This window comes from Abrus precatorius, unplaced genomic scaffold (genome assembly GCF_003935025.1).
Source record: "Abrus precatorius isolate BTA unplaced genomic scaffold, Abrus_2018 Scaffold11, whole genome shotgun sequence".
Lineage (NCBI taxonomy): Eukaryota > Viridiplantae > Streptophyta > Magnoliopsida > Fabales > Fabaceae > Abrus > Abrus precatorius.
This window is the reverse complement of record NW_020874303.1, coordinates 25,155,168-25,181,026: the sequence shown is the minus strand read 5'-3', so window position 1 is coordinate 25,181,026 and position 25,859 is coordinate 25,155,168. Positions and strand designations below refer to the sequence as shown.

Sequence of the window (25,859 nt, the reverse complement as noted above, 5' to 3'; positions counted from 1 at the left end):
CTTTCCTCTTCTCTTCCTTCTTACCCCCATTCATCCAAACCGTACCAGCAGAGGAGAGAGAAAACACCTAACAGAAAAGAACTCAAGAAAGAGAGAGGAAAACCAGAAGACTCAAGAAAGAGAGAGGAAAACCAGAAGACTCTTCAATCATTGTTTCTGAGATGAAGAACTGCGAACTGTGTAAGGTTCCGGCGAGGACCTTCTGTGAGTCTGACCAGGCAAGCTTATGCTGGGACTGCGACGCTAAGGTACATGGAGCCAACTTCTTGGTAGCTAGACACACTAGAACCCTTCTCTGCCACACCTGTCAGTCCCTCACGCCGTGGAAGGCCTCCGGCGCCGCCCTCGGCAACACTGTCTCCTTGTGCGAGAGGTGCGCCGGCGGAACCAAAGAACAGGGCGAAGAGAGTGAAGGAGGCAATGACGAGGACATATACACGGATGGCGAGGATGATGACGAGGAGGATGAGGATGAGGAAGACGAGGTTGTAGGCGACGAGGATGGAGATAACCAGGTTGTCCCTTGGTCCTCCACGGCGCCGCCACCGGCTCCAAGTTCATCCAGCAGCGAAGAGTCCGTTAGCCGGTGCAACAACGGCGAGGAGGATATTTCTCAGTCAGTGTCGACATTGAAACGACGTCGTCAGGATGACGATTTTCAGGTTTAGATTTATTTTATTAAATTGTCCGATTGTTAATTAATTTCTTAATTTTTAATCTGTTCTGCTTCTGGTCTTTCTAACAAGACCATTACGTTTTGTGGGCATAACAATTAACAAGTACAAGGTTTTTTTTTGGGTTAATAACAGAAAAATGATGATTTGTTGATTTTACTGTAGGGTTCGAACAGTTGGGGGATATCAACCGAGGGAGACAGCGAATTGGGGAGAGGAGGTTGGCTTGTTAGAGTGCGACGGAGAACCGCCGTGGAAGGTGTCGATGAGGCGGGGGAGGGACGGAGAGAGTAGGCAGGAGATTGTTGTGATGAAAGATGGAGGCACCTAAGACATTTGATCTGAAAAGACACCGAAGAATCTCAGCCGCAAGATGGGGCCGTACCAAGGGATATTATTTATGAGCACTTTGATTAACTTCCTCTAACAGCACTCATAGTTTTGATAATGACTATCAAGTGTATGATGAATCAGATTTTTATGATTGTTATTATTTTTTGTTTCGATATTTTGAGGATGAAGACTGTGGGGGTGATGCTATATGTAGCTTTTTATTTGTTTTTTTATTGTAAAATATATTTATAGCTAGGTGAGGATGCTTTATGTTCTGAATAGATAGGAAAAACCAGGAAGTGAATGTGATTCTTGATTCATGATATGAAATTCTCCAACTATGCATTTCCCATATACTTTTTCTTGCTTCTTTTGGTTTTAGGAAGTCAATTAATGAGATACTGCCTTGCATGAACCATTGAATTTTGAAATGTAGGGATGATTTAGGCCGCAAAGGGGTGCCAGCAGTAAAAATTAGGCTAAAATTATTCAAACCCTCAATATTTTTAAATAGTTTCCGTTTGACCTCAGAAATTTTATTAAGCACAGAATAATGGAACATAGCTGCATACTAGGCTGAAATTCTTTTGACCTCTGATTTAGGATAAAATCCAATTCAAATTAATTATACTTGGGTTAATTTTGGTTATTTTAAAAAATTAATGTGTCTAAAAATATATATAACAATTTTTAATAAAAAATAAAATGATATTACAAGATCAAATACATTAATAATATTAATTGTTGAAAATTTAATAAAACTTTTATTATACATTGATTTTTTATTATGTCGCTGAATATGCGTTAAAATTTTATTAAAAAACGCATCAATTAATTTGTGTCAACTTAATTTACCTATGGTTGGGTTGAATTAAATTAAAAAGTAAATTATTGTCTTTTTAAGATTATATCTGTTGCATGTTTTTTATATTGAATTTAGAATTTATTAATATTGCTAATTATAAAAAAAATATTTGTTCTTTATTAGTTTAGGTAAAATTATTTTTTTTTTTATCATTGATATATTCTTTAAATAGAATGTGACCTTTTTATAATTATAATTTTAAATGTCTTCAATCTCTTCAGAATATGATAAATAAATTGGATAATAAACACTACTAGAGATTACAGCAATGCGAACAAACAGCAAAGAGATAGAGGTTCTCCATCCTCATCTCCCTCGCTATTTCCTTGACTCAGATTCTTATTTTTAGAGTAAACTTGCCCCTAGGTCCTATTCTCCCAGTGCTCAGTCAACACATGTTTCCTAAAACTGCAAAGATATTAATAATAAAATAGTTTTAAAATATTTAAAAAAGTAATTGTTTTCAACAGATTTAAGTATTGTTTAATAAATTTAAAACTGTAAGATATAAATTTTTATACTGTATTATATTTATAAAAAAAAGACTAAAAGTGTAGTTATATTAATTATTAAAAAAAGCTAAATGATTATATATATATAATTAAAATAATTTCATCACTTTATAAGGTTATGAGTCATAATTTATGTTGGGGGGGGGGGGGGGGGAAGGAATTAATGCATGTCACAACACAACACGAATAGTTAATAACACACAATTTAGTACCACTAAAAAGTTACCCTCTCAAACAAGGTAATCGATACAGAGATCTTCAACCATTGAGGATAATTGTTATCTGTAAGCATAACTAAAACACGCCTAATATTATTAGATAAGAATGTGAAAGTGAATGAAAAGACAAGAGACGAAATAAGTAAATAAATACTTAAGTCTAAATTATATCAATGAAAAATATTTAAAATAAAAGTATCAAGTAAGAAGACAGACTTAAAATGAAAAAATATAATTAATTTGGTTTAGGGTTACAGTGAATTGAATCATATAACTAAACTTATTCATACGAATTTAATTGATCTGGTTTTGATTATCGAACACATTGGTTCGATTAGATCAAGCAAAGTAATTTTTCAATAAAGTAATCTTAATGATTAGCTTAGGTTATTGTTTGAAAACCAAAATTTGATAAAAAAAATAAAATAAAATCCTGCTTAAGCATACGATAGGTGTTAATATAGATTGTAATAATTTTATCCAACACGGTTATTTGTTTTGAAAAATGTTTTCCAGAAAAAACTTACGAATTATTATTTGACCAATTATACTTAAAAGAATCATACATGGTGGGCAAAAACTAATAAAGTCTAACTCAACTAGTACATAAATTAAAATTTTTAAACATTTAACTGTAGTTTAATTTTTAACAAAAAAAAAAAAATAAAAAAATATATATATATATATATATATATAATATTATTAAAAAGGTAAAAGTAACGTCAATAATCTTTATACTCCAAAGAAATACATTTTCAGCTATTAATTAAGAGGTATAACAAAAAATACGCGGTGGGTGAAGAGGTAAAAGTTGGATTTTGCAAAAATCAATGCACGTTAGTTTTCGTACAATTCGAAACCAGCAGTTCTGACAGATACCGCATGCTGTAGTTTTGTATTTGCTTAAGTAAATTTACTTAAAAAGTAATCTTGATAAAAATTCGCTTAAATAGAAATAAAATTGTTATTTTAAGTGAATTTTGATAAAAAAAAATATATTTTTAAATTCGTTTAAATGAATGTTTTTATTTAAGCAAAATTGACTTAAGAGAATTTTTTGTAACTTAAACTAAAATTACATTTTATTAAAATTTGCTTAAAGGAATGTAAAATTACAGCCTACAGTTTCTGTCAATGCAGGCAATCCGGGTCCATTTCATACCACTTTATCTTAATACAAATGTTATCATACATATTTTGTGGATAAGATTGAATTTGCACCCATATGAGATTTGTTTTGAGTTGCTTGAAGCGAAGTGCAATGAGATTTGTTTTTCAATTAAACCAAGAAAGAGAAAAGCGAATCAGAAAAAGCCATGGGCCACGGCTAGACACACAGGTGAACTTGTGGTTCTGGATTTCAACATTTCTGTCTTTCTTTCAAAGCTGCGAGGAAGTTGCTTTGATGGAGCAGTTGTGCTAGTCACGATGCCTTACGACTTATCAACCACCATTTCAATTAAGTGTTCATTTAATTTATTATGGAAAAAAATAATTTTTATACCTTTCGGAAAAAATATACGGTTTTATAATTAGACTTAATTTTAACACATATTCTAATTATTAAACATTTTAAAATAAACGAGTCTAAAAATAAAAAAAAAAAAGGAACCTTGAGTCAAAATACCCGTGTTTTGTTTCAAGTGCAAGTGCCACGTTTCTGAAGTTGCACAGGTTAATATTTGAAGTGCTAAATATCTGCTTTTACCAACCTGTAGTCGTACTGGGTCAATGTCGTAACTGCACTGCCTACGCCTAGCCACATTTTGATATGCTTTAAAAAATACATTATTTTAAGATAGATATTTTCATTTTTTAATTAAAATGGGTGGCCAAATATCTGGGAGCTATTCTTCTCCTTGGCCCAAGATTAGTTGGGTGGATTGGTATTATGATATTATCATGATTTAAAAAATGCAATTAATTAAGCAATCCTTTTAAAAATTGATTCCCTTTGCATGAGGATGATCCTTTAAACGCACTGTAAGAACAAATCATGGCTGGCGCGGCCGGCAATCACATCAAGTGGGGCAAAGCTTTTTTACATGGGAATTCACCTTTATTGAAATGAGATACAAAAATCTGATAACTATATAATAAAATAAGGAAATTAAATTAGTAGCACAAAAAAAAAGTCGTACTAAGCTAGCAAAGCTATTTTAATAGCCTCAGAAGAGGTTGTGGCTGAGGGAGGCTCTCACATAAAATGAAAATGAGCGTATCAACCAACCATTCGAATTTAGAAGCACGCATGGTTAGAAGGAAGCAACCTAGTCTAATCACATATTTTAAAATGGTGATTTTATTTTAGGGGATGTAAACGAGTGACCCGCAACAGCAAATGTGAAAATGATAAAAGAATTACTCTTGTCTACATAGAAGAAAATAAACAAACAATATAATAAAAGAGAAGATGTGGGTAGTGGGCTGAATGAGTTCTTGTGGTGGAGAATTATTGGGGTGTGTGGGGGTGGTTCCGTGCTTTGTTTCTAATCGATTTTCTTTCCTTTCACCACTGTGCACTGACGGCGATTGAGGATGCATCTTTTGATCCTCTCTCTCTATCTTTGTGGTTTCTTTCGTTTCGTGTCCTTTGATGCATTCTAGAATTGCGCTGACCAATGACCTTGTGGCCCCGAAAACGACAATAGAATTTTTACTTCCTTCTTTTCCCGTAGTCGTAGTACAGTATATATATATATATTATAGAGCCTTTCTTTCTTGCTTTTGCTTTCCTTGTTTTAGACACGTTCAAGCTTCGTGTCTTGTCCTCTGGTTAGGACGAGGTCAATGTCTTATTTCGCATTTGAATAATGGTGTTCCAATCGATCAAGGACTGACCTTTAATTTCTTCTCAAGTTATTGAAAATTGAATGCATTGTCATGACAAAGGGGGTTTAATTCATTCATTAATCTGGTAGAACGACTACGAGATTCCGAGAATCGTGAATTATTAAATTTATGATTGATCAGTGTGCGGTTCTAAATTAGTTATATTAAACAACTAATTTTTTAGCTCATGTGATGTAACTATTCAATACACTAACAAATTTTATTATAGAACACTTATTATGATTAATATATATGAATTCATTTATATAATATATTGTAATGAATAATTAATTTAATAAGCGTGGTAGTTTAAATGTATTACCATACAATTGATTAAATATATAAATCTAACTCAACGTAAACTTTTTTGAAATATATCTAAATCGGTTTAGTTTCAAGAAAAATGGATATTTGCTGACTAATCATTAAATATTGTCCGGTAAAGGAACATTTTAAGATATATTCACGTTTACAAAATGCGATTCCTTCTAAAGTTGTGATTTATTTATCTTTTAAAATTATAAAGGTTCAATTTCTTATACTTTATTAATACACTAGTTAAAAATTGAGGGAGAAAATAATTATTAATACATTTTTATTGTATCTCCCAGTATATTTCTGAAATAATTTATAATATTTTTATTTAATAATCTCTTAACCAATACTTAGAACATTGCTCAGCAATAACCTTTATTTTTCATAATTAACTATGCATTTGAAACCTGATGATAAAACATAAATGTTTATTTACAAATTATTGCGTAAGGCTTGTAGCATGTAAACAATGTGTCCATACACATTGAGTAGTGCATAGGGAATAAAATAGGGATTGTTTCCATCTCCATGAGCTATAGAATATTGGTTACCCCACGATTTAGATTTAAATAATTGACTAGTATAAAATGTAAAGTGTTTCGAACCAGATATATAAAAAATATGAAAAAAGATGAACTACGAGTGACTCTTTATAGACCAAAAGGTTAGAGGTACGATGATTTATGATGGCTTTGAGGTGAGTGTCTTGCTCAAATGGTTAGTCTCTAACTTTGAAATTTTAGGACAGGTTGGGTATATAAGTCATTACTGTTCAACAAGTTAGATTGGTTTGATTTATGAAACAAGTAACCCAAAATCTTTAGTTTTGATTCGTGAGCTAGTTTAGATTTACGATATATGTTGCTATTTTTTACTAAAATTTAAGTGATAGTTAGATTTTAATCCCTCGCATAAAACTTTCAAACATAAATAATGCTTGTTATAATAAATTCATTAACCAAAACATGTTAACAAAGATAATCTTATCTGTAGAGGACTGCCATGCCCGTACATACAGTAGATATTAAAGTTTTATTTGACAATTTTTTTAACAGTTTTATTTGAGAGTTAATTTAAAAAAAAAAAGATTTTTTATTTTATGATGCTTTTTTTTAACATTTTTAAATGTGAATTTTTTTAAATACAAAATTTAAGTATCACACTACTAGTACTGTTAGTACTATTTTTCAATCAGAATTAGAGTTTCACCTTAATTAAGAATCTATATAATAAAAATTGACATTAAAATTAATATACGTGAAACTTTAATTTTAATAAAGAAAAAAAACCTATAATACTATATATAAATTTTGTCACTTTAAAATTTTAAAATTAATTTTTTTTAATCTTCTTTCTCTTCTCTTATTCCACAAACCTTTCTCTTTTTTATAAACTCCCAACTAAAACCTAAATAATAATAATAATAATTTATAATACATTATAAATATTAATCGGTAACTAGTATACAGTTGTATTTCACTTAATAAACATATTGAGATAAAATATTTATTTATTGAATGAACTGATAAATTAAATGCATCATAAAGAGTGGGTGTTATTGTGGATGTAGGTGATGTGGTTGACTTGTGAATTCAAAATAGAATGTGAACTGAGTTATCCAACAACTCAATTTTAGCCATACCGTTAGTCCGAAGGTTCATAATCATAGCCCTACCACAGGACCCATATGAGTCAATGCTTTCAGTATGCACGTCCTCCCACTTTCCTCATTACTTATTGGAACTAACCAATGTTACAACCCAAATTCATTTTTCTGAAAAAAGCTATTCCTTCATGACTGCATGCAGATATGCTTCAATTCAATGTATGATCTTAAGTAGTCTTAATATCTGAGTTAATATTCTTTTATTTGTCTAATGTCTTTTTCTTATTCAGAAGAATTTTAATCTGCTATAAGAGGAGGTTAAAAATATGAATGTTTCATCCTTCAGAATGAACTGAAGATACCCATTTTAATTATTCTGTACTTCTTCAAACGAAAAAAAAAGTACTTCTCAATTAGCTGTATTTTTTTTAATTTTATTTATGTTATTTTTATTGTATTCATCTATTGCGTAGATCAACCTATTGTGGTAAATTTTCTTGACACACATTCATGTGTATATATGAATTTTCACTACTCCGTTAATGATTATTCTTATTATATTTTGCAATAATGTATAGTAATTTTAACAAGTGTCTTTAGTTCACATTTAAGATTGAATTTCTTTTTTGATTCATTGATAAAGACTAAATTACTTTGAATAAAATTTTTTTTAAATGGTAATAAAATGGCTAAGTATTAAACTTCTATAAGTTAGAAGACTAAAAGAAAATAAGTTGAAATTAAATATAAAAATAAATTAACACCATTATTAATAAAATTAATAGAAAATAACAAGTTATAGAGAAACAAAAAAGGAGTAAAATAAAAAATAAAGAATCGAAAATGAAAAAAAAAAGGAACTGATTTTATTAGACAATTAAAATATTACTTCTCTGATTGCATAATAATTCATTTCTTTTTTGGGGTTATAAAACTCCCGTTCAATGCCCCTACATTCACTTTCGTGTCATGTTAAAAACCAAAATATTACCATTTTCTTATCTCTCTTTTTTTTGTCTATTAAGAATATTTTTCAAACTAATAAATCTTTCAACACATGACTTAATTAATATAATTAAAGATTCAACTATATACTAATTATGTCGTATTTTATTGGGAGATTTTGTTCTTCATTGTACAGCTTAAATATTAGTCTTGGATTATTTCTGTATTCTTGTACTTTTCATGCTTCATTTTTTGAAAATATTTCTGTATTATTATTCGTATATGCTTAAAATCAGTTAAACCGTTCATATCATAAGAAATCATGTGTCGATCTATACAAGAAAAGATATGTTATCATCGATGGTCTTTGGATCAGGACAAAGATACATGCCATTAATTATTTTATTTGCTAGAACCATTAATTAACTTTAGTAAAATATGATGAAGGGAATTGGGTAAAAACAGCAGTTTTTGGTGGGAATTGGGCAGAGGGTGAACTAAATCATTGTCCAGTTTATGGGGTAGATATGATGAAAGGGAAGCTTTACATGGCACACTCAGGATAGTTTGCCTGCTACATGCCATCATAAAAGGGAACCCCAAAAGAATAAAATAAAGCCATCCAAATTTAATTATATCGCATAGTTTCCCAATTCTAAACGCCATCGACATAATTGGGCAAAAAGGTCAGAGAGGATATTTCAGTAATCCACATTTCACATTTTGCAAATGGCAAGATCTTTTAATAATCAAATGTCGTCTATACAATTGAGCTTAAAGAATGGTCAAATCACGTTTCTAAAAATTATTCCATAAAGAACCAAACTCTAGCACATGCAACCATACTTTCAAATATTTATACTTGCAAAATTGTTCTACGAAAGGTCGACTTTAGGTTAAGTAATTAAACTTATTATACTCAGTTTTTATATGAATTGTTGCTGCTTGAACATCTATGTTTGTATTGAGATTCACGATCTTTTGTAGGGTCCAATCCTTGCAACATAGAGTATGAAAGAAAAATATCTACCCACTAAAACTAATTAGTAATTAGGATTATGATTTTTAATTTCTTCCACCATACTTCAATTAATTTAGATGAAAACTAGATTTCAAGTTTTATAATCTTCGTATCCAAAGAGAATCAAAAATAATATTTTAAGGAAGAATTTAAATCCTTCACACTCTCAATGCCATTGATTGAAAGAAAAAAATGTATTAATTTAAATACTCTTTTCAGTCTTTTTTATATATTTTTTAAAATGTTTATTAAATTTTATTGAACCTTTTTAATTTCATAACAATTTATATAATGATAGAGTTTAGGTTAAATTACATATTTAGTTTTTATAGTTATATTTATCTACAACTTATACTTTAAAAAAAGTTAAGTTTTAATCCTACATGCAGTGTTGCTATGTTTTATTTCCTATCGATGTTAAAAATATTGTAACAATAAAAACTCAATCATAGACTAAAACATAAATTCTTTTAAGTGTAAAAATTAAATTTTAAATAAATATTAATTATAAATATTAAAAGCATATTTTAAACAAATATTTTTGATAAATTTATCTAAAAAATTTAAATAAGTCATTAAATAAAAGAATCGTGAATTTTAAAAATATTAAAAACTCATATATTTAAGCGAAATATTATTTATGATTTAAAATTTTATATAAAATTTATTAATTTGATAAATATATAAATCAATAAAAAATAATTATATTTAATAAAATATTAAAAATAATTCACATATAACAAATACTTTATTACAATTGAAAAAAAAAAACTAAAGATAATAATTTTTTTGTGTTAATATAATAGAAAAAAAAACTGAATATATCTAGATATATATTTTTTATTTAACTGATAGAAAAAGTCACAAAAAAAATAAAATCAACTAATGAGATTTTAAATAAATACATAAAAATTGTTTACTTCTATCATAATAGAAGATTTACAAATATATTTTTATAAGAAAGTTGATTTATTAAAATTTTCAGTGATAGTGTAAATTTCATATTTCAAATATAATAAATATTTTATTTTTTATATGAAAAAAGTGCTTTTCAAAAATATTATAAAAATTGATATATCATGTAAAAAAAAGACTTAATTAAGTGTTCAATTCCTAAAAAAAAGAATTCAAATTCTCTGCATTTTTTTTGGAAGAAATTACAATTTATAATCTAAATTCGCTTAATTAAATTTTGTTGACTTAAGTAAAAATTATTTTTTGTAGTTTATTTAAGTGAATTTAGATTGTATGTTACAGTTTTCTTTTTAAACAGCAAAGAATCTAGATCTTTACAAAAGTTGTATAAACACATTATTGTAATACTAAGTTCAAATTGTACAACTTCTTTGAAATTATAATAAATTAAAATGATTTTTATATTTGACATGTTTATGAACTAGTCTTGTACTTAAAAAAGTTTATATTTTAGTTTTTATATTTAAAAGGACTAATGTTTTAGTTACTATACAAATATTTAGTTATGATTTGATTTATTCATTGTTAATATTGTTATTTTGGCATAGATCAAAACATTAACTATAAAGATTAAAATGTTAAAAAAAAACTTTTATACAAATTAATATATAACTTTTTTTTATATAAAGACTAATTCGTAAGTATGTATCATCAGAGATAAATATATAATTTAATTTTAATTAGACAAAATTAAAATGTTGGCATTGAATTTTTAAAAATTAATACATTAACTACTTTCAACACCTTTTTTTTTATTTATTTATGTGATTTAGTTAAAGTGTTTTGATATTAAAAAAAAAAAGGCCTAGACAGAGTAATTGCAATAAACATGGTACATCTCAAAATGGCATGAACAAAATTTCCGTAATGAAATTAACCTCAGGCCACCATTTTACATATAAAAACCATTTAGTTGCTATTAAAAAAAATAAAAGAAGGATATTTTTATCAATGGTCCAAATATCGATTAAAAAATAATTAATTTTGAGGTAAATATTTCGTTGACTTTAAAAATAAAGAATCGAATATGTACTTTTACTTGTATTTTCTCCAAAAACAAAACACTGCACCAACGATTGCTTGTTGGATGAAAATCGTGATCAGGAGTCACATCAGCAACCGCTTAGGGAAGAACAATGGGTACATATATCTGTCAAAACCCAAATCAAACACACTGTTACACTTGTGTGTTAGACTCTAGTTGTTGAGGCATGAAAATTTCGTCTTCAGTGATACGAAACCTACCCTCCTGGTCAAATTCTTCCTAACAAGCCAGTCATATAAACCCTAAAGCTTGACTTATTTAAATCTAACGTAACATGCAGTGCAAACGTGTTGATTTATAAAAGACAGAATTCGCAAAAATTCATGAAAGCCACGTTTTGCATGATTAGTTCTAAGTCCTTTGAGTCAGCAATTAGTAGCTTGAATACATCTAGTTTGCCAAATTTCAGAAAAAGATTCCTTATAAAAATGCACTAACATGACCCTCATGTTTGGACTGAAACACGAAGGGATCTGGCTCCGTCGTTATCCCTTTCAGCCAACAGGTTGATTTTTTAACACAATTATTGCAAAATCAATAACCATTCTCTCAATTTTCACTTGCCAATTCTCAATTATAGTATCCAAACCCCAGCCCAAACCATTTTTATTTGTACGGTTTTGAATAAGCCCACATGGGAAAAAACCACGAGATGGGTACAACATAGTGCAACAAGATGAACAGCTTTCGCCCAAAGAAGAAAATGATGAACAGCTTTCGCCCAAAGAAGAAAATGATGAACAGCAAACGAGAAGCCACAGTTAATCCAAGGCTTTGTCTGGAAAGTGTTCTGCGGCCATGTGTCAGACAACAAAAATGTTTTTGACACTTAATCATCATCCAACTTTCCTTCAACATAAATTGTACCATAGTACCAGGTATTTACAGGCCAAACGCAAGACAATAAATAAAAACTTTCGTTGTTTCTTAAATATAAATCTGTAATTGGTTTGCAAACATGAAGTGGATCAAGAGCCCTCCAAATCAATCGTCGAAGTAGAAACATATCATATTCAACCCTGTCAATGAGTATTGAAGCAGCGTGGAAACAAACTTGTACAAATGCATACAAATGCTAATCAACCAAACAACCGCTTTACAATGTATAGTTTATACAAATAAGATACTTTTCAATTTTAGCACATTCTTCTTCATTTGACACTTGCCTTGTTCTTGTGAGCAGTTTCTGAAAAACAAAAATCAAAGACCTGTAAATTCTAATATGTATGCCATGATATATAAACAGCTTCAGAAGATAATAATACAAATATTTATTAATAAGTGAAAATTTCCATAAATGAAAAAAAAATATGACAGCTTTCAGTTAAAGAAAAGTCAAATGTCAAATTAATCCTGATATTGAGATCACGGGTTAATTTGTCACAGATATTACGAAAAAGCATTGGTCTTTGGTTATTGTTGTTAGACACCAAATTGACTGATTATTGCTAAAATAATATTGATTGACTAGTAGTTATCATAGTTGACGACTAAATATGCTTTTTGGTAATGTCTACACGACCAAATTAATTGATTGTGCCAAATTCATGAACTTAATCGATATTTTCCTTGAGAAGAAAACATCAGTCCAGAGTTGGACTTCTAGTAACCTTGAGGTTGTAGTTTTCCATATTCAAACCAAATATATCTCATGGAGGATGATAGAAAAAGAGAGCACTGGGAATACCACTCCCTGTCACTTCCCTCGTCCAAGTCCCAGTCAAAAAAGGGGAAAAAAGCACAGAAAGCAGTGGCACTTATCAACCGGTGTTTCTATACATCTACAATAGGATTTAATCGTAATGGGAGCTAATAGCAGCTGATATTCAAACTCAAGCAAGGATAAATTGTTATTGAAAAATTGTAGACGTTGTTATTGCATTACCTTAAGTTAGTAGGGAAATGGACTTGCTCTGTACTTTCATTAAGCATCTGTTCACACAGAAAAAACAAATAGGTTAAACAAGAACAATCTAATCAAAACTGTAATTATGTGCAGTATTATAGCTTGCATACTCCAATATATGATATTATACAAGATTTCGGTTTTTTCATAATTTGACTGCCTCTAACAACATAAGTATTGCATTATATATTCTTTTTCGTCGTAACCACAGATAACATCGTTTCAACAGATAGCATGTCAATCTAGAACCTAAAAAAGAACTTGATAGTCTCCTTGACCAAAGAAAACTTCAGTAAAATGAAAAAGAACATCTTCGAGGATCTATCTTTTGGTTTGTTATTTGCTTTATGCAAAGATATCAGTTTAGTAACTGTTTCCTTCAAGACCTCTCAAATCTGACCTTAGCCTTAATGTTGACTTCAGTACGTGTTTCTGGGAACCGGTGAAATCTGAACCCTAGAGAGTTTATCTCCCTATTGCAAAGCGTTGTGGGTAGGTGGGGAGCATATCATGGATAACTGTAAATTCCATAAGGTGCATATCGTGGGCATGTGTTCAACTTCTTCTCAGTTTAGTATCTTTAACTTTTTGACTTCAAGAATTATGTTGTAGCAGTCATATATAGAAGAGAATAAGATCAGTGTCGTGCACATTATGGATATGGTTTTAAACAAAAATGCTTAAATGCAAAACATGGCAAGTGATAAGAGTTGAATTGAGCCTTGGGTAGACTATAAAATAAATTATGTCTGGTAGCAATGTTGAAATTTCAGAGTTGACTGAGCTGTATATATTAACAGTAAAATATCATCATTGTTGGTCCTCACAATTCCACAATTAAGCATATCGAATCAAACCATGAAATTTGAGTAAACTACAAGCAAAACTTACCTTCAAAAGATCAATGATAAATGTTTGACCTTTCCATATACACTTCTGGTGCATTATACATCTATGATTTTGAATTCAGCATCAGACTTCCAATGCACGACGAGGGCTCAATTATGATTTCTGGTTAGAAGGCTTGGGCTATTCTAGATTAATATTGTTAATGCTCTTAAAGCCCAAGTATCATCCAAGCTATTGCACCAAAGGTATAGTAGAATTCTAAATATTTTAATTGGTTCTTTTTACTTTCTTATTATCGAAGCTACTTTAAATATGGTTCGGGATTTGTTTTAAACAGGGTTTCTACGTTGCATAAAGCTTTTCTTCCATTTCTACTGGTGTTAACCAGCAAGGCTCTTTGTCCCTGTTTCTGATCACCTCAAAAGCCTTTTTCTCCTCTATAATGCTTTTGTGCCACAGCTTAATCCTTTGGTCTAGGCCCTTTTATCCTACAGTTACTCATGTTCCGAACAGTAAAGTCCAATATAATTCACCTCAGAAAAATCATCAAATAGAAAACCCTTCACAGAGAGCTCCTTGGGGACAAAACTTAGATATATTATCATGACCACTTTTGTGGATATTTACTAATTCTGATCACCTCACAATCCTTTTTCTCCTCTATAATGCTTTTGTGCCACAGCTTAATCCTTTGGTCTAGGCCCTTTTATCCTACAGTTACTCATGTTCCGAACAGTAAAGTCCAATATAATTCACCTCAGAAAAATCATCAAATAGAGAACCTTCACAGAGAGCTCCTTGGGGACAAAACTTAGATATATTATCATGAACATTTTTGTGGATATTTACTAATTCTCCAATCAAAGTTGACATGTCATCTCAGGAATTGCTTCCGATTTTAGTTTCCAAGATGAAAACAAAGCAACTACAACCAACATGAAATGTTAATTTTGATAGAATAATGGTCTTAATGATAATATATGTAAGTTTTGTCCAATTCCCAATCCTCTCTACTACCTATTTTACGCCTACAGGATCATTTTCATTAGTTAGACCCAACTAAGCACTATGCAAAATTAAATAACATTATAATCCATCAAAACTGAATAAATTTATCTTATTTTTATTGTAAGAGATATTTCAAAAGATAATCGATTATCCTTCAAATTTTAACCTTAACCAAACAAGCCCTAAATGGAGGGGAAAACCTTTGTGCTCATCGGAAGCATCATGATAGACCTCGTGCTCCTCCTCAGGCACAGGGGGAAGTTCCACCTGTTCCCCAACCTGAACACCACCACCACCACCACCGGAATGGCTACCGTTACCGTTATCATTCTCTTCCGGGTAACGCACGACCACAACGGGACACACACAATGGTGAACACAGTAATCGCTGACACTGCCAAGCCTTCCCTTAGAAGCTCTCTTGGAAGCACCAAACCCTCGGCTTCCCATGATAACAGCGCTGAGTCCCAGCCTCTCCACCTCCAAGCATAGCCTCTCCTTCATGTCGTGGTCCTTCACAATGTGGATCTTGAACGGTATTTGCCCCTCCACCAGTGGCTGCGCCAGGTCGCTTGCTTTCGTCGCCGTGAAGTTGTCGAAATCATCCTCCAGCTTCTGCCGTGACTCCTCGTTGACGCCGTCGTCCTCCGTTAGGTTCAGATCCACGGAGCCCCAATCCGCGCCGTAGAGGACGCTCGTGGGACGCACGTGCAGGAGGATCACGCCGTCGCCTGGTCGGAGATAGTTCTGGACCGCCCATCGGACTGCGTGCGCGCTCTCGTCGCTCAGATCAACGGCGATCGCGATTTTGCGCTGTGAACCGGAGGTGAGCGCGAAGCGAGGGGAAAACGTCGGAACCGGAGGCTCCGGTTCAGACCGAACCGGTGATTGCGGATTCATGTCGGGGGGAAGCAACGAAATTACGGTTTTGAACTTTGGTCACCGGAGAGAAAAAAAAAGTTGGAAGTCAATGCAAATTTTTGGAGTGTGAGCAATTAATATGGTAACGGGTCAAAGACTGTGAGGGGTTTCTCTCTCTTTTTGTGTTATTAAATTTCTAAGTTCCTTCCTCCGCTGTCTTCATGCGTCAGCACAACAGATACTTCTCTTTGAAACTGGAAGTGGATTGGTGTGTGAAAGGGTGTTTTGGTCTTTTGACCCCTTCCCTATTGGATAATGTCTCTGTTTCTTCGTCGACTAATTACGGATTAGATAATACTTAATTATCCACTAGCTGCTAATTGTACTCTAATTGGACACTCGATTTTCGGATTATGTCTCTGTTTCTTCCTCAACTAAATAAGGATTAGATAATACTACTTAATATCCACTCGGCTGCTAAATGTACTCTAATTGGATGCTCTTCATTGTTCTCACCGAATTCATGTCGCTACATTAACCAATAAACCATGGCTTGTTTTAAGTTGGTTTCAACGGTGTTATCGGTAATGCTCGTAGCCAGGTTTTGTTGAGGGCAAATGAAGCCAAATTTTAACAAAGTAGGAAAGAGTTTTGAACAGGGACATGTCGTGGGGAGATTTAATAGGAAATGACAATAGACCAAATGAAGATGTGGGGAGTGGCACATAGCAAATGGGCCTGGAGGTGTTGGGTCAATTCATAACAATATTGTTGTTAGATGGTGCTACAAGAAATGAACGGCTCTTGCTAAACACAAGTCTGGATTAAGAATTGCCAAAATGTTTTCAATCACAGCTGTTTTCTGTGTATTAATTAATTGACCACTAGTGTTTTTGGATTTACACTGAGGAAGTCATAATCTAATTAATTGAAGGAGACAAATAAATTGCTTTATCGTCTAACCTTCTGTGGAATTGTATGTGTGTTTAACTTTTTTTCTTATCCGTCTTACAGCTAAAACGTTTTTCTTCTTCTTTTCTTTAATATAAGAATTATGTGCAGCGTTTTAAGTTATTTTGTGTTATTTTTAATAAAAAAATTATTTTAAAAAATAGCATTAACAATTAATATTATTTTTTATCATGCAGGTTATTAAAATAAAATCTCAATGTTGATTTTAAAATTTTTTCAATTCAATTAAAAACTCGTGTATAAAATATGATTAAATCTGATTTTATGATGTGATTTTAATTATTTCTATAAACAACTGCGATGAGTATTTGCCCTGCCATCAGTTTGAAAAGAAGTGTGCGTGTTTCGTGTTTCATACGATAGGGATGGAAATCATTAGTATGAAAGGAAAATAGAAAGAAAGATAAGAGAAAAAAAGAACAAACATCCGCCGTTAAATAATGATGTGTTAGTTTATGTCATCTTAAAGGTTAAAGTATTTAGATAAGGAATTCTTAATAAACTGTCATTTGTTTTTCTTTTTTTATAAAATATATTAGCAAGTTATACATCTATTCTTTTGATATATAAATACAAGTTGTAGCTTCTTAACTTATTTCTTTTAAAAAAGTAATGAAATTAGCAATATACTCCAGTTGCTTTCTGGAAAGGATATATTATTATCAAATTACACTTTGAGAGCATTTTAATAAAATAAAATTGTATTAATTAACATTTTTAAAATTTCAAAACAAGTTAATAAGTTATATTAACAAATATTTAACTTAATGATACTGTAAAATAAATTTTACATTAACAATATACAGATAAATATTAGATGAAGATTGGCATATATTTAATTTATACTATTCTCTTGGAATGCAACAGTGTACATTTGGAAATAGAATAAAGTTTTGTAAGGAAACCTGAAAAAACTTAATTGCAACTTACAACTGTGGTACAAAATCACACCTTGTGATGAATGAAATATTATTATCATGGTGAGCAGAATTGACAATGTTGTTTTTCTGCCAAAGTACTTACGAAACTAGTTCCGAACCACATCGCCGTTCGTTTTTGGAAGAATTAATGAAGTGATGCTTAATAATATAAAAATAATAAAAAAAGACCGTTTAACCTCTGAATAGTCATTGTTAATATACGAATATTAGTTATTATTTCTTCACCTTTAATTCTGTATTGGACCGTTTTTCCTGTCAATTCTCTCTTTGTTATGTTCCTAAATCTTATGCATGCCAAGCTGGAGTTTTAATCAATTTAGTAAACATATTAAACTTGGCGTTTGGAATAATTAATTTGTTAAGTAACCTCACAATCCTGTTAAAATCTAAAATAGTCTAGATGATAATTAAATTAAAGAATATAAATACTTCATAAACACTAATTATGTTGTAAAAATATTATACTCATTCTGTGTTATGTGTGTAAATTTTTCCATTCATCTTCAAGGGAAAGGTAAGAGAAGGCGAGGGGAAAAACAGTGTGTCTAAGCCATGTTTGGAAAACTAATGAACGAAAGACAAAAAGTAAACAAAAGATATAGGCAGTGGAAACATAGTGCACAATAACACTCGCATTTAAATAATCTATGAACAATTCGATCTTCCTATTACAATGTGAATAAGAAATCAGTACAAACAATCTTCCTATGTGAACTGAAAATATTCCCAATTTCCCCCTTTTTTGTTGCCCCAATTTCGCATTTAATTATAGTTAAGAACAGAACAGAACAAACTTGGGATTGAAAGTCAAATGTCCGACTTAAGGGATAATCCTCCCAATCTTTTGGATGGGTATGTTATGGCTTTTGATAAAGACTACAAGAAATACTAAAAGGTTTCTTGTTGTTTTGAATATGTAAAGTATGACGCACAAATAAAATATAATAAAAAGTTGAATTTGTGGCTTCATATACTGATATCCATCTTTTTAAAGGTTATATCATTTAACCTTTCTTTAGTAGAAAAAAGTCAAAGAAAAAGTAGGAAAGTCTCAATCCAAAACTACAGACTTGTAAGAACCGATACTATTCTTTTTTGTTATATTTTTTTTCTCTGTATTTTAATTTCGGTACGGTTTTTATATTTAATTATTTTATTTTTAAATATTCAATTTAAGTCCTCTATAACAATATTTCACTTATAATTAATAAAACAAAATGAAAATTATGATATTTTATTAATTTATATAAATAAATGAAGAAAATATAAAAAAATATTTTAATAAGTATATAATATAATAAAGCCTTGATTTTGGGATGAAAGATTAATTTGAGTATTTTAAAAATATATAAATAATTAAAATTTAAAATTGTATATACGTTAAAATATATAAATTAAAAAAATACAATATAGTCTATATTTTTTAACATCTTATTTGACTTTGTTAGATAAGTTATTTATATGGCACTTAAAGATAAACATAAAGTTTAGCAACTTGTATATAAATAATGCTACATAAGTATTTTAGTTGGAGTTTCTTTTTATTGTTTTTTACATCTTTCTCCTGTTATTGATTTTTCTTTCGGTCCAGAGTCTTTTCCATAACATAACAGTCAATATAATTCGCATGTAATTATTTACAGATTTTGAGTAACTTAACTTGACATACATCTTCTCTACATTCATGATTTATTCATTTACATGTCATTATCTTTGTCGTGAATAAATTTTGTTAATTTTAGTTTTAAAATGAATATTTTTTTATTAAAAAATAAAACATTTGTTATAATACAGAAGCAAAAAATATATTAATTTTTTAAATAAAATTTATTATTACTTGTGATTTAAATTTAAACCTTAAAAATTAATGATATTACTGTATTAGATACTAATGAAAATTTTATTATCTATAATAATTTAATTTGACTCTGAACATAATTATCTTATGATTTAAAAATTATAATATTTACATGATATTTAAATAGTTTAATTTAGATTGAATAAATTTTTAAAATTAAAATAAACAAATAAATTCCATAAAAAATATTGAACTTTTTAATTTTAATTTTTGTGATTTATATTATATTATATATATATATATATATATATATATATATTTACAAACAATTTTATTATTTAAAAATGCATTAAACTTGTAGTTGACTAGCTCCGGCTGGAGTCTAGTAGTACCTTACGCATGGCCAAAGTGGAATTTAAATAACATTCCACACATTTATTAAAAATTGAACTATTTGGAAGCTTTATTATTACACATTAATACGTTCGTCTTTTCCCAACTAACCTCGCAACTTGATGGCCAATGTCTTAGTCATTATTAAAAGAAGCGAAAATGATGGAAAAGAACAATTTATCCATTTTAAATTTTCAAAAATATATTTTTACACCTTTTTACAGGTATGAACAAAAAAAAATTACAATAAGATATACACTAACCAGTGCCTTTATTTTTATTTTGTAAAAAAAAAGTGTTAAAAAGCATTTAAATTTAAATTGAAAGAAATGAAAATATTTTTCATTTTTGCTTTTAAAAGTCAACTTTCTTTCTTTTTAGTCAAATACAAATTTAGTATTTTTATTCAAATAAAACATTAAGACACTGATTAAAAAATTGAAAAATAATTTTTTTATAAAAAATATGATTAGTATATATATATATATATATTTATCATAATTTTTAATTAAAAATTTAATGTAATAAATATTAATATAAAGAAAGTGTAAAAAAAAATATTTGTAAAAATTTATACAAACTTATTCGCAAAAGATAGGTGGAGATGGTGGACATCCTCAATCTCTTGCGGCAAAAACGCACGTTAAGATACCCCCACCGTATCTTGGTCTTCTAGCGATGGGGTAAGGTTTAATTCTTTGAATAACTCAAAAATCAAAACAAACTAACATTTAAAATGCATTGTAATTAAAAAAAATGTTGATTTGGGTTAGGAATTAGAACCGTATAATGGTTGTCCACCCAATGTTCTTCTGATTATGAATAAAAATGCTTGATTGTGTCGTTCACCTAATCTAGAGAAAATTACGAAGCAATTATTACTAATTCATTTATAGACAAACATAGTGATTTTGTGGTCAAGTTTGGCGATGACTTTAAAAATTGAAACTGCATAGACCTAAGCAGGAAAATCTGCAGGCACACAATTACCATGGTAGAAGAGTCATTTATCAACCTTAGGTTGTTGAAAAAGGGGTTACCCAAATGTCTACTTAGAAACCTAGAAAATTGTGTCGGCCATGCGTTAATTGCGATATTGAATTGTTCCTAAACATTTTAAGTGAGAATAAGGCTTTGCCAGAACCCAAATACTGCTTCACATTTCACCCTTTCTTGTATTGTTTTCACATTGCTGTCTCTAACAATAAAAATAAAAATGTGTTGCAAAAAGAATAATATATTTTTTGACGTTTAGCTTCTTCTTTGAATGACCAAAAAGCCCTTCACTTTTTCTCCCGTCCCTTTGGAGTGTGATAAGAGTTATTTGAATTTGATAATTTTTTAATCCTAAAATACAGTATTATACTATTATTAACGTTGTTTATTAATTAAAGTTAAAATTTTATTTTAATTAAATAATTATATTTGATACTTTATAGATTATCGAGAAATATTTAATATACAAGGTTAACTATACTTTAAAATTACACTTAAATTTTACTCATCATTTATTTTTAATTTTTAGAAAAATATAAATCACGTGCTATTTAAAAATTTAATAAAATCACACAAACAAATTTTAATGTTAAATTCACGTTCTAATCTTATAGCCAACAATAGTAATTTTTAATTTTAATTTTGAGATATAGGGAATAAGATTTTCATTAAACTGGTGGACAAACATAACACGTGATACAATAAAGAGGAAAATTGGGCAAACCAAAAGGGCAGAATAGTGAGAACAAAAAGTCTTTGTTAAGATATTGGCTACTCTACTCCTCCTGGTTCCAACACGGCTTGGACCTGTTCTTTACATTCATGATTTCATTGTCTGCTCCACTTCCATCCAAATCAAAGTACATTTTTTATTTACTTTCTCCCAGGAAGATTTTCAGTGGTGACAGAGGCAAAGCCATAGCCACGTACAATATGAAGAACCCACGGTTCTTCTACCTTTCTCGTTTCACTCTCTTCTTCTTCTTCTTCTTCTTCTTATCTTTCTGCGCCCATCATTCCCTTGCAGCTCTCACCACAATCTCTACAAACCAATCTCTCACCGGAGACCAAACCCTCGTCTCTGAAGGTAACATCTTCGAACTGGGTTTCTTCAAGCCAGGTAACTCCTCTAACTACTACATAGGCATGTGGTACAAAAAAGTCACCGAAGTAACAATTGTTTGGGTGGCAAATAGAGACAACCCTGTCTCTGATAAGAACACTGCCACGTTAACAATATCTCGCGGTAACTTAGTTCTCTTAGACGAGTCTTCAAATCAAGTTTGGTCAACAAATATGAGTTCTCAAGGGTCAGATTCTGTTGTAGCTGTTCTCCTAGATTCTGGTAATCTCGTACTAAGAGACAGGCCTAATGCTTCAGATTCTCTGTGGCAGAGTTTTGATCACCCAACTAACACGTGGCTTCCGGGTGGCAAAATTAAACTTGATAACAAAACGAAGCAGCCTCAGTACCTCACTTCGTGGAAGAATATGGAAGATCCTGCAACGGGTCTCTTCTCTCTGGAACTTGACCCCAAAGGAAGCACTTCTTATTTGATTCTTTGGAACAAGTCTGAAAAATATTGGACTAGTGGAGCTTGGAATGGACACATTTTCAGTTTGGTTCCAGAGATGAGAGCGAATTATATATATAATTTCACTTTTGAGTCGAATGAGAACGAGAGTTACTTCACCTACTCCATGTATAATGCTTCTATTATATCTCGGTTTGTGATGGATGTTTCGGGCCAGATCAAGCAACTATCTTGGTTGGAGAGTACTCAGCAGTGGAACTTGTTTTGGTCACAGCCGAGACAACAGTGTGAGGTCTATGCTTTTTGCGGTGCGTTTGGGAGCTGCACGGAAAATTCTATGCCTTATTGTAGTTGTTTGACTGGTTTTGAGCCTAAATCAGTGTCTGATTGGAATTTGGGGGATCAATCAGGGGGGTGTCAGAGGAAAACAGAGTTGCAATGCAAGAGTTTGAGTCCCTCTAATGGGGATAAGGACAGGTTCCTTGCAATGCCCAACATGGAGTTACCTAATCATGCACAATCTTTGGGGTTAGGGGAAGTAGGGGAATGTGAATCAACTTGTTTGAAGAATTGTTCTTGCACAGGTTATGCATATGACAGTAATGGGTGTTCAATTTGGATTGGTGATCTGTTGAATTTGCAACAACTGTCTTCAGATGATAGTAGTGGCGAAACTTTGTATCTCAAGCTTGCAGCATCTGAGTTTCATGATGGTAAAAACAGTAACGGAACGATAATTGGTGTGGGTGTGGGTGTGGGTCTTGGCATTGGGTTGGTCTTGGCCCTTCTTGTGTTTTTCATGATTAGGCGAAGAAAAAGAATGGTTGGTGCAGGGAAGCCTGTGGAGGGTTCCTTGGTGGCATTTGGGTACAGAGATTTGCAAAATGCAACCAAGAATTTCTCTGAGAAATTGGGTGGAGGAGGGTTTGGTTCTGTTTTCAGAGGAACATTGGGTGATTCCAGTGTTGTAGCAGTGAAGAAGTTGGAAAGTATTAGCCAAGGAGAGAAGCAGTTCCGAACAGAAGTTAGCACAATAGGGACAATACAACATGTTAATCTTGTTAGGCTCCGTGGGTTCTGCTCTGAAGGTGCCCAAAGGCTTTTGGTTTATGATTACATGCCAAATAGCTCCTTGGATTTCCACTTGTTCCGGAACAAGAACTCTAAGGTTTTGGACTGGAAAATGAGGTACCAAATTGCTTTGGGAACAGCAAGGGGATTAAACTACCTCCATGAGAAGTGTAGAGACTGCATTATACACTGTGATGTGAAGCCAGAAAACATTCTCCTTGATGCTGAATTTTGTCCCAAGGTTGCAGACTTTGGCCTGGCCAAGCTGGTTGGAAGGGATTTCAGCAGGGTCCTCACAACCATGAGAGGAACAAGAGGGTATCTTGCTCCAGAGTGGATTTCTGGGGTGGCTATTACAGCCAAAGCTGATGTGTACAGCTACGGAATGATGCTTTTTGAGTTTGTGTCAGGTAGAAGGAACTCCGAGCCATCTGAAGATGGCAGAGTAACATTTTTTCCTACCTTGGCTGCGAACATAGTTGTCCAAGGTGGCAGTGTTCTTGGCCTTTTGGACCCTTGTTTGGAGGGAAATGCTGTCGTTGAGGAGGTGACGAGAGTAATAAAAGTTGCTTCATGGTGTGTCCAAGACAATGAAACTCACAGACCAACCATGGGTCAGGTAGTTCAAATTCTTGAGGGGATCTTGGAAGTGAATTTGCCTCCATTTCCAAAATCACTTCAAGTGTTTGTTGACAACCAGCAGGAGAACTTGGTTTTCTACACCGACTCAAACTCCACCCAAAGTTCACATGCAAAGAGCAACGTCTCAATCACCTCTTCTCAAGCCAAAAGTAACATCTCATCAAGTTCCAAGTCCTCAGGGGTAGAAAGTTAGGAGAACAAGCACCTGACTCTTTTGTTATAGTTGTTATAGAAAATATGGCATCTTTTGAGTTTTTAAACGAATTTAATTGTAATATATGGTTTGAACCGTGAGATTTTCTTTCCATGCTGATCCTATATTCAATAAAAATAATGTTACCTTATGTAGCTTTGACAGTACCAAGTAACTTGATACAGGGGGTGGTTTGTGCTACCTATTTGTTATTGCCTTCAAGCATTAGATTCCAATACTTTGATTTGCTTAACTATCAACAAAGTTTTCAAGATTCCATGCAATAGTTTGGATACTAACGAGAAATTAGCTAAGTGCAGTTGGCACATAATACTGCGAGCAACGTTACTATACTTTCAACAGGTTCATGTATGATATAAGCTTACACGGATATTTAGATCCGTTGATTCCTACGTTGTATAGGTCTCTCTAGAAAAACTCGTGTTTTATTTTGAAACAGTTGGAAAAGTGGTTGTGTGCTAGAATAGACAGTGGTTATGCAAAAGGAAAAGCCTGATTTCATTTGGTGGATCACCAATATGTATCCATCGCTTTTCGAGTCTTCCTTTAAATATGAGTGAGGACAGAACATATTAATCAATGCCAAGGAGCATAGTGTTCTCTTTTAGACATGAAAAATTGCCCCAAGTTTTTTATGCTAATTAATAGATTTTTTTTAAAAATTTTGTTTTAACATAGTTTTATCTTCTTGAAATGTGTCCTTGAAATATGATAATGGACAAAGTATAGTCAACCAATGTCAAGACAACGCAGCCGACCTAAGAAAAACCGCCTCTGTTTAAATGTTTGCCAAAGTTGCTGTGGTTATGTTTGGCAAAAATAATTGATATATTAGTTACAAATTTTAGCTAAAAGATATTCAACTATTTTATTTAATTAATAGTGTTTAAGAAAATTAACAATTGCACTAGATAATAAATATAAAAAATATTTACAGAACTTTTTATATATTTTTTCAAAAAAATATATTCTAGGTAATAATACTTTTTAGTTTTTAATTGATTTAAACTCTTTTATTGAAAATATATAAAAGTGTAAATAACATAATAATTGAATAAACAGATAGTATTAAAAGATGAATTTTACTAAAATAAAAAGTGTAATATTAAATAAAGCAAAAATCAAAGCGAATTTGGTGTCTTTCCATATATTCTTTTCCATACGGAGGAGTTACGTATGAACTATGCTAGGTTTGATAAAATAAAAATGTTTGTGAATTTTTTTTTATTTTGATTAAATAAGCTCATATAAACTAATGAAATAAGGTAACTGGATAAATTCATATGTTAGTTAAAATTACTACTCAAATCCACTCTAACATAAACGGCTGCA

General features: G+C 31.2%; 3 protein-coding genes across 4 annotated transcripts; 2 read left to right on the top strand and 1 right to left on the bottom strand.

Moving 5' to 3' along the window:
* Positions 1-1,357, top strand: LOC113856577 (B-box zinc finger protein 21-like). Its single transcript, XM_027488448.1, has 2 exons — positions 1-662; positions 840-1,357. Exons 1-2 carry the CDS (start codon positions 162-164, stop codon positions 966-968), a joined length of 630 nt encoding a protein of 209 aa, XP_027344249.1. The 5' UTR covers positions 1-161; the 3' UTR covers positions 969-1,357.
* Positions 1,358-12,166: 10,809 nt separating this feature from the next.
* Positions 12,167-16,221, bottom strand: LOC113855168 (universal stress protein PHOS32-like). 2 transcript variants are annotated; one of them, XM_027486678.1, is made up of 3 exons: positions 15,305-16,214; positions 13,227-13,273; positions 12,168-12,527 (listed from the first exon to the last, which is right to left on the bottom strand). In XM_027486678.1, exons 1-2 carry the CDS (start codon positions 16,002-16,004, stop codon positions 13,266-13,268), a joined length of 708 nt encoding a protein of 235 aa, XP_027342479.1. In that variant the 5' UTR covers positions 16,005-16,214; the 3' UTR covers positions 12,168-12,527; positions 13,227-13,265. The 2 variants fall into 2 exon arrangements, 1 of the variants encoding a protein (XP_027342479.1); XR_003502833.1 differs by having other exon boundaries at positions 12,167-12,527; positions 13,227-16,221.
* Positions 16,222-21,863: 5,642 nt separating this feature from the next.
* Positions 21,864-24,670, top strand: LOC113854797 (G-type lectin S-receptor-like serine/threonine-protein kinase At2g19130). The gene has a single exon (XM_027486027.1). It carries the CDS (start codon positions 21,888-21,890, stop codon positions 24,504-24,506), a length of 2,619 nt encoding a protein of 872 aa, XP_027341828.1. The 5' UTR covers positions 21,864-21,887; the 3' UTR covers positions 24,507-24,670.
* Positions 24,671-25,859: the final 1,189 nt, after the last annotated feature.